At 48.1% G+C, this 12504-nt stretch overlaps 1 protein-coding gene across 2 annotated transcripts in view; it reads right to left on the reverse strand.

The window, feature by feature from the left end:
• Positions 1-12504, reverse strand: part of znf512 (zinc finger protein 512) — an 81859-nt gene that overhangs the window by 13626 nt on the left and 55729 nt on the right. For both annotated transcript variants that reach the window (XM_038800036.1, XM_038800035.1), the window contains exons 13-14: positions 10035-10136; positions 428-490 (exon numbers count right to left, since the gene is read on the reverse strand). In XM_038800036.1, the coding sequence (XP_038655964.1) occupies positions 428-490; positions 10035-10136 (165 nt within the window). The remainder of the gene's footprint in view (positions 1-427; positions 491-10034; positions 10137-12504) is intronic.

Genomic DNA, 12504 nt, shown 5'->3' on the forward strand with positions numbered 1-12504 from the left:
CCACATGGCCTTCATTGATCTGACCCAGGCTTTTGACTCAGTGAATCAGGAAGTGCTGTGGAAGACTCTGTCAAAGGATGACTGTCCAGAAATATTCACCAACATCTTCCGAAACCTTCACAACAAGATGTTGCCAATAGTCCTCACCAGCGGAAACTTGAGAGTTATGAAATTTTCTTCACTATACAATCAGGCAAAGTTAAAACGAAGAAAAATTAACATGGATGGTAGATAAGTGACCGTGAACAGAAATGAACATGCGCAATGACCTAACGGGTGGTCCAAATAGGGTTAGATTTAGCTCAAGTACAAATTGCTGCATGCTACTAAAGGGACGTCTAGGAGGCTAAAGCTCCAGTCCAGACTTTACAACAGAAGCACATTATAAATGTCCTTTTTCTGAACCTTAAATAAAAGTTATACCTACCCTCGTGCAAGAACCAAGATGAGCCTTCAACCCTGATACACTGGTATAATTAGAACCACAATCCTAAAAAAGAAATTGGGTGTTAAAATGCCATTTTAAATGTCACTTTGAACATTTTAGTTCCATGAATGTCATAGAATCTAAGCACTTTGTTGTTAAACTTGAAATATACAGGTTAACACAAATTGTACTCAAGGGTTGAAGGCAACATGGCAGACTACATGGAGATTCAGATCAATACACTGGCCCAGATTTTCACCATGGAAAGTACACACGTTGTGGTAGAAATGGCAGAAGTGGCCTTACGTCCCACCACAAACATGGTAGTGCAGGAGTGGAAATGGGGACAGGGTGCGTTTCGTGCTTGCAGGGGTTATGGATCCAGCTGAGCATTTAAATCATCAGATGTCTCCACTGTTTAGGCCAGGAGTGTGAAACACGAAGTGTGCAGATTAGACCAGGTAAGAGCAGGTCTGAACTTTATTAATTAACTGGCAAGCACATTGGAATGGTCAATAGACACGTCAACTGTCAACGGCAGTTCTCCCATCTCTGTGCACCCAACCCAGGAGTGCAAATCTGGACCAGCGTTTTCTCGCATCCTCACCACTGGTTTTGATTTTCTCTCCTTCTGGTGCACAATTATCCATATGCTAATTGAGGATGTAAAGAGACTGTCTGCTCCAAAGTCTCTTCCATGAAAGTAAGCTGCCAGGAAGTGTTCAGAACAATTCGGAGTTGACTCATTGTAATTTTTTCCTCCATCTGGCCTTTCCTTCACTAAACAACTAAGAAAATTTGCATCTTTTTAATCCTGGATGCCAAGAGCTATCTGATCTCTTAACACAAATCCTGAATTTGTGCAAGCCAACTTTCTTGCCTTCCTCGCATACAGCTATTATTTACATAACCAACACTGACGCAGGGCTGTTATACTTCATGAGTTGCTGTGTAACTAAATGAGGAGTCCATAAATTTAACAAATAGAAACTGGGGGTTATTTCAAAATTCCCTTTACCAGTAACTTTAAAAAAAAAGAAACAGGACAGTGGGGATGGGAAAGGAGTATAATATTTCCTTGTCTTAGATCACAAATATTTATTTGCCTTAGATCAGAATTAATGTTAAAATTGACCAGTGAGACAGGGACTGTGTATGCATCTGTGGTATCTTGACCACATAAAAGATAGTCAAACGTGTTGTGAAAATCCAATCTTCTTTACTTATAAAATTATCAAAATTATATACAGCATGGATACAGAAAGTAGCAGCAGTTAGAGCAGCAGCAGATTTGATGGGCTGAATGGCCTCCTCCTGCACTGTAGGGAGTCTATGATTCTAGGGCACTTCACTAAAACCTATATTGGCTTATATATATTTTTATTTTTAAAGAAGTGGGCGGCACAGTGGTTAGCTGTTACGGACACCTACTCAGCTCTCAACAGTGTTTAAGAGACTGGTTTCCATCTAAAAATCAGATTGGCAGAACAATAATGTGTGAAAATAAATTTTTTTTGTTCTAACTGAAACAAATAATGCTATATTAGGGTTTTTGTTTCATATATGTGATGTGAGCATTGCTGGTATGGCCAATATTTATTGCCCATCCCTCACATTCTTGAACCCTAAGGGCCAATTTAACATGTCCAATCCACCTACCCTGCACATCTTTGGGTTGAGTGACTGGGTGGACTTAATGATTATAAGTTTTAAGGCGATGGAAAGATTGATTCATTCCAGGAGCGACATCATAAGAAATAGGGCGTGGTTATTTTATAAAACAAGCTTTATGGGCAGCACGGTGGGCAGCACTGTGGCTTCACAGCACCAGGCTCCCAGGTTCGATTCTCTAATGGGTCACTGTCTGTGCGGAGTTCTTCCCATGTCTGCGTGGGTTTCCTCCGGGTGCTCCGGTTTCCTCCCACAGTCCAAAGATGTGCAGGTTAGGTGGATTGGCCATGATAAATTGCCCTTAGTATCTAAAAAAGGTTAGGAGGGGTTATTGGGTTACGGGGATAGGGTGGAAGTGAGGGCTTAGGTGGGTCGATGCAGACTCGATGGGCCGAATGGCCTCCTTCTGCACTTATGTTCTATGTTTATTAAAACAAAAGAAAAACTATATTTAAACTTCAATCGTTTTTTTTTTTTTAAATTTAGATTACCCAATTATTTTTTCTATTAAGGGGCAATTTAGCGTGGCCAATCCACCTACTCTGCACATTTTTGGGTTGTGGGGGCGAAACCCACGCAGACACGGGGAGAATGTGCAAACTCCACACGGACAGTGACCCAGAGCCGGGATCGAACCTGGGACCTCAGCGCCGTGAGGCGGTTATGCTAACCACTAGGCCACCGTGCTGCCCTAAACTTCAATCGTAACAATAACAGATTACATGTAGTTTCTCAACTTTAGCGCACAAGTTCCCATTAATCAGCACTTCAAATGAAAATGCAGCTCTCATTCTACGTACACATGCATGCAAAAATGATACTTGCATTTAAAAGCAATTTTCTGCTGTCAGTCAAGTTCCATTGGAACACTTTTCAAAAGTCTGTCGCTGGGACAGATGTCCATGACCTCTTTCTGTGGCTCCTTCTCCTCACCTGCTCAAAACAGGATTCTTTCTCTCTCCGAGCTCTGCCCCTCTCTCTGACAAAGATTCTATCTTGACTTGAACCTATTATCACTATCTTGGCTGTTTGATATCCCACCAACATTTATACAAAAGAATAAAACCACGCTATTGATAGTTTTGCGAGTGAGGCGGCCGCATCGAGAAGAGCTCCCACCACAATTTCACGGGGGTTTCCCCGATCTTCCCCCAGACTATTATCGGCCTTTGGAGCCATCACGGGCAGCTAGCAGGGCCGGTTTAAAAACCGCCAAAGAACCCCACGCGGGTGTCGGGCGCTGAGGCGTTGGGCCCAGCGCGCTCGAAGGCCAGAGCAGCAGGGGCAGAGCCAAATGGAGGTCGAGGCGGCAAGCCCGATGTAGGTGAGGTGTCCCACATCGGATGGCTCCCAACTAGAATGTGGTAAGAAGGCTGAAGTCCGGTCCCAGGGGAACTCTGGAGGAATGTAAAAAAGAAGAGAAAGAAGTTTTAAAGAAGTTTGGTGAATGTTTCGTTTTTTCCCCTTTTTTGTGTGAAGGAAGAAAAATTGTTTTTCAAAAAAAGACAGATAGAAGAAGGACAGAAGGGTGAAAAGGGGAAAAAAGAAAGGAAAAACAATAAGCCGTTAAAGGATGCGAAGAGCAGCGTCGAGGAAGGGAGGAAATGCGGGCTCGCCGTTGAATGACAGGATGAGCAAAAGTGCTGACAAGATGGCGGAAGCCGAACCGCATGGTGGGGCCGCACTACTTACGGTGGAGAAGATGACCGAGGTGATGGTGGTGGAGTTGGAAAAGCAGTTTGTGAGGCACTTGGAGGCCTTGAGGAAGGAGACGGCGGTCGCATCTAAGTCATTGGTGGAGGAGGCAATCGCCCCGGTGAGGGTAGCTGTGGCAAAGACATCGGCCGAGGTGAGAGAGCAGGGTGAGAAGAAGATGAAGGAAGTGGAGGAGGCCGTGTCATGACACAGTGACCAGTTCACCTCGATGGGGGACGAGCTGCGGAGGGTGGTGGAGGTGAACAGAGGACTCCGAGCAAAGCTCTAGGACTTGGAGAACCGCTCAAGGTGGCACAATTTGAGAATTGTGGGCTTGTCCGAAGGGACAGAGGCCAACAGAATACTTTGCTAAGAAGTTGGCGGAGCTGATGGGGGAGGGTGAAAACCCCTCCCAGTATGAGCCAGATCGAGCTCATCGGTCATTAAGGCCAAAGCCCAAAGTGAACGAGCCACCAAGACCAGTAATTATCTGCTTCCATAAGTTCTGCATGAAGGAGGAGGTGTTAAGCTGGGCGGAGCAGAAGCGTGAGGTGCTGTGGGATGGTACTGCGGTTCGGATCTACCAGGACTTGACTGTGGAGTTGGCAAAAAGACAAGTGGCGTTCGGGCGAGTGAAGGCGGCACTGTACAAAAAGGAGGTGCGATTTGGTATGGTATACCCGGCGAAGCTGAGGGTGTCGTATGATGCCAAAGACTTTTATTTCGAGACAGTGGAGGCGGCTGAGGCGTTTGTGAGGGCAGAAGGCTTGGGACAGATGTGAGGAGCGGAGCTGGAAGAGAGACTGTGGACTGTGATTGGGGAGCTGGAAAATGTATAAATGCTACAACCTTTTTACTGATGTGTATTATAATCAACTTCTCTTTGCCTGTGTGTTCGCGCACCTGAAGGGGCTTAAGGCAGATGTGGTCATGCTTCAGGAAACACATCTACCGGTGGCAGATCAGGTAAGGCTAAGGAAGGGGTGGGTAGGGCAGGTGTTCCATTCGGGGCTGGATGCAAAAAATCGGGGGGTAGCGATCTTGGTGGGGAAGCGGGTGTCGTTTGAGGCGCTGAGCATTGTTACAAACAACGGAGGTAGGTATGTGATGGTGAGTGGTAAGCTGCAGGGGGTGCGGGTGGTCTTGGTAAATGTGTATGTCCCGAATTGGGACAATGCGGAGTTTATGCGGCGCATGCTGGGCCAGATCCCGGATTTAGAGACAGTGGGCTTGATAACGGGGGGGACTTTAACACGGTGCTGGACCCGGCATTAAATCGCTCTAGGTCTAGGATGGGCAGGAAGCCGGCGGCGGCCAAGGTGCTAAGGGATTTTATGGACCAGATTTTTTTTGGGGGGGGGGGGGGGGTAGATCTGTGGAGGTTTGCGAGGCCGGGGGCCAGGGAATTTTCATTCTTCTCCCACGTCCATAAGGCCTACTCTCGGATTGACTTTTTTGTAATGAGCTGAGCGCTGATTCCGAGGGTAGAGGACACGGAGTACTCAGCGATAGTCATCTCTGACCATGCCCCAGACTGGGTGGACCTCGTGCTGGGGAGGAGAGGGACCAACGCCTGCTGTGGCGCTTGGAGGTGGGGCTGCTGGCGGACGAAGAGGTTAGAGGGCAGGTCCGGGGGTGCATAGAGAGGTACTTGGAGACCAACGATAACGGGGAGGTGGCTTGGGAGGTGTTGAAGGCGGTGGTCAGGGGAGAGCTGATCGCCATCAGGGCCCATAAAGGAGGGAAGGAGAGGAGAGAGAGGGAGAGGCTAGTGGGGGAGATGGTTAGGATAGACAGGAGGTACTCAGAGGCCCCGGAGGAAGGGCTACTCAGGGAGCAGCGCAGCCTTCAGGCAGAGTTTGACTTGTTGACCACCAGGAAGGCAGAGGTGCAGTGGAGGAAGGCGCAAGGGACGGTGTACGAGTATGGCGAGAAGGCCAGCAGGATGTTGGCACACCAGCTTAGGCAGCGGGAGGCAGCGAGGGAGATTGGGGGAGTGAGGGAAGGAGGGGGAGTACAGTGCGTAGTGCGGCGGGAATTAACCGGGTCTTCAGAGACTTCTATGAGGGACTGTATCGGTCTGAGCCCCCATCGGAGGAGGAGGGGATGGGTCATTTTCTGGACCGACTAAGGTTCCCGAGGGTAGGAGGAGGAGCGGGTGGTGGGGCTGGGGGCGCCGATTGGGTTGGAGGAACTGGTTAAGGGACTAGGGAGCATGCAGGCAGGGAAGACACTGGGGCCAGATGGGTTCCCGGTGGAATTCTACAGGAAATACGTGGACCTGTTGGGCCCGCTGCTGGTTAGGACTTTCAATGAGGCAAGGGAAGGGGGGGTCCTGCCCCCAACGATGTCTGGGGCACTGATCTCTCTGATCTTGAGGCGAGACAAGGACCCTTTGCAGTGCGGGTCGTATAGGCCGATTCTGCTTCTCAATGTAGATGCAAAACTGTTGGTAAAGATATTGGCCACAAGGATCGAGGACTCTGTCCCGGGGATTACACACGAGGATCAGACGGGTTTTATGAAAGGGAGGCAGCTGAATACCAATGTACGCAGGCTCCTAAATGTAATTATGATGCCGGCGGTGGAGGGTGAGGCAGAGGTAGCTATGGACGCGGAGAAGGCCTTCGATAGGTGGAGTGGGGATACCTGTGGGAGGTGCTGAGGAGGTTTGGGGAGGGGTTCATCAGCTGGATAAGGCTGCTGTAGGAGGCCACGGTGGCGAGTGTGGCCATGAACAGGAGGAGGTCGGAATATTTCCGCCTATACCGAGGAACGAGGCAGTGGTGCCCCTTATCCCCCCTGCTCTTCGCGCTGGCGACAGAGCCCCTGGCCATGGCCTTGAGGGAGTCTAGGAATTGGAGGGGGATGGTGCCGGGGGGGAGGGAAGAGGAACACCGGGTATCGTTGTATGCAGACGATCTGCTATTGTATGTGGCGCACCCGGTGGGGGGGAATGCTGGATGTGTTGAGGATCCTCAGGGAGTTTGGGTCTTTGTCCGGGTATAAGCTTAACATGGGGAAGAGTGAGCTGTTCGTGGTGCAGCCGGGAGACCAGGAGAGGGGGATTGGTGAGCCTCCGCTAAAAGGGGCAGAAGGGGTTTTAGATACCTGGGGGTGCAGGTGGCTAGAAGGTGGGGTCCCAGCATAAGCTCAACTTGATGGGGCTGGTGGAACAAATGGAGGAGGAGTTCAATAGATGGGATATGTTGCCGCTCTCCCTTGCGGGTAGGGTACAGTCCATTAAAATGACGGTGCTCCCGAGGTTTCTGTGTTTGTTTCAGTGCCTCCCCATCCTGATCCCTAAGGCCTTTTTCAAACGGGTTAACAGGAGTATCATGGGCTAAGAAGACCCCGAGGGTGAGAAGGGTGTTTTTGGAGCGGAGCAGGGACGGGACGGGACGGGACGGGACGGGACGGGGGGGGGGGGGGGGGGGGGGGCTGGCGTTGCTCAACCTCTGCGGGTATTACTGGGCTGCCAACGTGGCGATGGTACGTAAGTTGATATTGGAGGGGGAGGGGCCAGCTTGGAAGAGGTTGGAGATGGCGTCCTGTGTGGGCACGAGCCTGGGGGCACTGGTGACGGCACCGCTGCCGCTCCCTCCGATGAGGTACACTACAAGCCCGGTGATGGCGGCGACCCTCAAAATTTGGGGGCAATGGAGACGTCACAGGGGGTAGGTGGGGGCCTCGGTGTGGTCCCCGATACGCGAGAACCATCAGTTTGCTCCGGGGAAAATGGATGGGGGGTTCCGGAGCTGGTACAGGGCGGGTATTCGGAGGGTTGGGGACCTGTTCATCGACGGGAAGTTTGCGAGCCTTAGGGAACTGGAGGAGAAATTCGGGCTCCCCCCGGAAACACCTTCCGATATATGCAGGTAAGGGCGTTCGTTAGGCGTCAGGTGGTGGAGTTCCCTCTGCTACCGGCGCCCAGGGTCCAGGATAGGGTGTTGCCGGTGGTGTGGGTTGGAGAAGGTAGGATTTTGTCAATTTACCAGCTGATACAGGAGGAGGAGGAGGCTTTGGTGGAGGAGTTAAAAGGTAAGTGGGAGGAGGAACTGTGGATGCCGATCGATGAGGATATGTGGGCAACTGCCTTGGGAAGAGTGAATTCTTCCTCCTCTTGCGTCAGGCTTAGCCTTATACAATTTAAGCTACTGCACAGGGCGCATATGACCAGGGCAAGGCTGAGCCGGTTCTTTGGGAGTGAGCATAGGTGTGTGAGATGTTCGGGGCGCTTCTGCAAACCATACCCACATGTTCTGGGCATGCCCAGCATTAGAGGAGTTCTGGAGGGGTTAAGTGAGGACGCTATCAAAGGTGGTGAACTCCAGGGTTAAACCAGGTTGGGGGCTTGCAATATTTGGGGTGTCAGGTGAACCGGGAATGCAGGAGGCGAAAGAGGCCGGTATCCTGGCCTTTGCCTCCCTGGTAGCCCGTGAAGGATTCTGCTTGAGTGGAAGGATGCGAGACCCCCAAGCGTGGAATCCTGGATTAATGACATGGCAGGATTTATTAACTTGGAGAGGATGAAATTTGCCTTAAGGGGATCGGTACAAGGGTTCTTCAGGCGGTGGCAACCGTTCCTAGACTTCCTGGCGGAGCGTTAGGGGATGGTCGGTAGCAGCAGCAACGTTGTTTATGTTTGGTTGGGGATCTATTATTGTTCATTGGTTATGGTTCATTGTACATTGCATTGTTTAGTTGTTTACTTATTTTCGCTGTTTCACTGTTTTGTTCAGGGGTGGTGGTGGGGTGGGGGGGGGGGGGGGTTGTTTTTTCTTCTATTTCTATTTTTCTTTTCTGGTATTTATGATGTAAACATTTTGAATAAAAATATATTTTTTTAAAAAGAGAAGGTTAAGTTTGAACTGAGGGGAAGGAGGGAGGGGTTCTACAGTTCATGGGCATTATTCATTATGCACTTTCAAGAACTGGTTAAAATCGAACATTAGTTGGGGGGGAGGGTTGGGGGGAGAGGGGCTGTGTGTATTAAGGGTGACTATGGGTGATTCCTTTTTGTCATTTGTTTATGTAAACAGGCGGGCTAATGTTTGGGGTTTGGTGGGAGGATGGGATTGTTGTTATTGATATGGGGTTTGACATATTTGTTACTGATTATTGTTTATTGTTGGTGGGTGTAAATTTCGGAGAAAATGTGAAAAAGGGGAATATAAAATATTTTTAAAAACCATGCTATTGATATGCAACTAACCTCCCATTGATGGACAAAGAGGCCATCAGTCTCTGTATTGGGCCAATAGCTGGTGAGGCAGACAGTAATGTCCCGAAGGACAATGGATCCTGAGTGACTCAACCTGGCTGAATAGGGGCAGTCTGCATATTCCCACTAATGGGTTTAAATCTGAATGAGACAATCTAACTCAGGCCAGGCGTGGGCGTATCCCTGACTTTCGTGCTAGTATTGTTTCCCCTCAGTCTGTTAATCCCCAAATTGCCTGCGACATCTCTGACACGACTTCTGGACCCAATTTCCTAATATCTCCCTCTTGGAACATTAGCACTGCCGCCTCACAGCACCAGGGACCCGGGTTCACTTCTGGCCTTGGGTGACTGTCTGTATGGGGATTGCACTGTCTTCCCATGTCTCCAGTTCTCCCCGGGTGTTCCAGTTTCCTCCCACAGTCCAAAGACATGCAGGTTAGGTGGATCGGTCATGCTAAATTGCCTGTACATCTTTGGTTGGTGAGACCCACGCACACAGGGGAAGAATATGCAAACTCCACACGGACAGCGACTCGGGTCACGGATCAAACCGGGGTCCTTGGTGCCGTGAGGCAGCAGTGCTAACCACTGATCCACCATGCCACCCTGAGGGCAATATGTTAATTCCAAATGCTAGCTCAATCTAATCAATATAAGATATGTAAGCATTGATTATCAATAAGTTGCACAAAGATTCCTCCCAATTACCCAACTTTAAACAAAAAGGAAAATTGGAGAACGGGATGACCGTAGCCTGAAAACTGAATGAAAGTGATACTTCTTCTCAAAACACTTCAAAGTGCTGAATACACTTAATTTATTTGAAGTACAATGGGCTTGCATTCTACTGTGGAAGGAAACTTGCACAAAACGTTTGCTGAACAATAAACCTGTGACTGAGACAACATTATATCCTGATGCAAAGTAGAGCAGTCTTCTACAGTGACGAGGTGACGAAAGTGGCATTTCTTTCCAACCACCTATACCAAAATACACAAGTGGATACTGTATTTACCTTGTTTGGACACTGCACTCTCTTATAGGTTTTCATCTCATGATTCCACTTGCGAAGCACTTCATGACTGAATGTAGGCAAACCAGGTCGCGTGTACTTTAACTGAGGGAAAGGAAAATGGCAAAAATTACACCATTTCAAAGACAAAACGTTTGTCTGACAAAAACAGACCAAAAACAGTTGTTGGAAAATGTTGTTGAAAAGACAAATTCTAGGAGATAAAATTCAGTGTGGTAGAACAAGACATTTCCACTTCTCGCACACAAATCTGAATTCAGCCCAACTTGATTTGATCAGTGTCTTTTTTCTCTGTTGACCATGACCCTCTGGGTCAAAGGACATACATAAAACGGCCAATAGTTGTAAATATTAGAAAAGTCAGACCCACAAGAGAGATTTGGAAAGAGATAAACTATGCATCCTATATTGAACTGGTTTTCCAGAAATTAAGACTCGCTGAAACAGAGTGGAGTTTGGCTCAGTGTCTGCTCTGACTGACCTTTAACTTAGCTTTGAATAACCTTAAGAAGTTCCCTGGGTACAAAGGTAGAACAGAGAAAGTAGAATCCATTCCCTCAATCTGACATCCCTTACTTGTTTTTTTATAAAATGTATCAAAAAAAATCAATGGAAAAGGCAGCTATGATTTTGATCAACTCAAGTTTTACAATCAAACATGAAGCCATCTATTTATTTTGTCAGCTATCCTTTGCATTTAATGCAAAAGTTGCAAAAAACAAAAAAACTTTCTTACTTCACACCAAGGAATACACTTCAATGTCAATTATCTTTCTATAGGTATATGTCAATTTGATCTTACATACATGAATTTACTTTACACAACTTTTTCCCCCCAATTAAGGGGCAATTTAGCGTGGCCAATCCACCTACCCTGCACATCCTTGGGTTGTGGGGGTGAAACCCACGCAGACACAGGGAGAATGTGCAAACTCCACATGGACAGTGACCCAGGGGCTGGGATTCGAACCCGGGTCCTCAGCGCCGTGAGGCAGCACTGCTAACCACTGTGCCACCGTGCTACCCTACTTTACACGTTTGTAGCACAAATCACAAATCTTATTGAATGAAATAATCTTCCAATTTACTCAAAACAGAATGGTGGTAAAACCTACCAGCAGCCATATTTCTTCAACCCCTTTATGCATCCTTAAAATAACGTTTAGATTTTATGCAAAGTACACAAGAATTTAAAAAATAAATTAGCAATACAATCCATAACAGTTTAAGCCTCTAATTTCTCTTTTTTTCATAAATTTAGAGTACCCAATTCATTGTTTCTCCAACTAAGGGGGGTGGCCAATCCATCACCCTGCAGATCTTTTGGTTGCGAGGGTGAGGCCCATGCAGACAAGGGGAGAATGTGCATACGAAAAGTGACCCAGGGCCAGGATTGAACCCGGGTCCTCAGCACCCTGAGACAGTAGTGCTAACCACTGCGCCATCGTACTGTCCGTGACCTCATAGAATCCCTACAGTGCAGAAGGAGGCCATTCGGCCCATCGAAGAACGAGCACCCTACTTAAGACCATGCCTCCATCCTATCCCCATTAATCCAGCCTAACTTTTTTGGATACGAAGGGGCAATTTAGCATGGCCTATCCACCTAACCTGTACATCTTTGGACTGTGGGAGAAAACCGGAGCACCCAGAGGAAATCAATGCAGACGGGGAGAAAGTGCAGTCTCCGCACAGATAGTCACCAGAGGCTGGAATTGAACCCGGGACCCTGGAGCGGTGAGGCAGCAGTGTTAACCACTGTGCCACCGTGCCGCTCTAGGGACCTCCACTTTCTGAATGATCTTCAGCTCTTTTGGAGTTCCTATTCTTCTTCTCAGTCCCATCCCCATCACAGCATGCTTTAATAGTGGGACACTATCCTGGTTCTGGCCGGGAGGGGAAGGGGTGAGAGCAGAGGTATGGGACATGGGTCGGACACGGTTGAGAGCCCTGTCAACCACAATGGATGGGAAACCGCGATTAAGGAAGAATGAAGACATGTCAGCAGCACGGATTTGTAAAGTGGCATCATCAGAACAGATCAGACACAAAGGAACTGGGAGAATGGTATAAGTGGGGTGTAATGAGCTGTTGTCAAGCTAGCTTTAGGAGTTGGTGGGCTTGTAATGGATACTAGTGGACAGTATATCCCCAGAAATTGAAATAGAAAGGTCAAGGAAGGGGTGGGAAGTGTCGAAGATGGACCATGTGAAGGTGATAGAGGGGTGGAAATTGGAAGCAAATATTTAAAATTTAGTGTGTCCAATTCATTTTTTCCAATTAAGGGACAATTTAGTGTGGCCAATCTACCTACCCTGCACATCTTTGGGGGCAAAACTAGGAGCCAATGCGGGTACCCTTAGCCACACCTCTTGTTTGGAGGAAAGGAGACATGTTAAAGGAGAAATTCTATGTACTATACAGAGAAGAAAAAACTCAAACATCAAGCTAT

This window comes from Scyliorhinus canicula, chromosome 6 (genome assembly GCF_902713615.1).
Source record: "Scyliorhinus canicula chromosome 6, sScyCan1.1, whole genome shotgun sequence".
Lineage (NCBI taxonomy): Eukaryota > Metazoa > Chordata > Chondrichthyes > Carcharhiniformes > Scyliorhinidae > Scyliorhinus > Scyliorhinus canicula.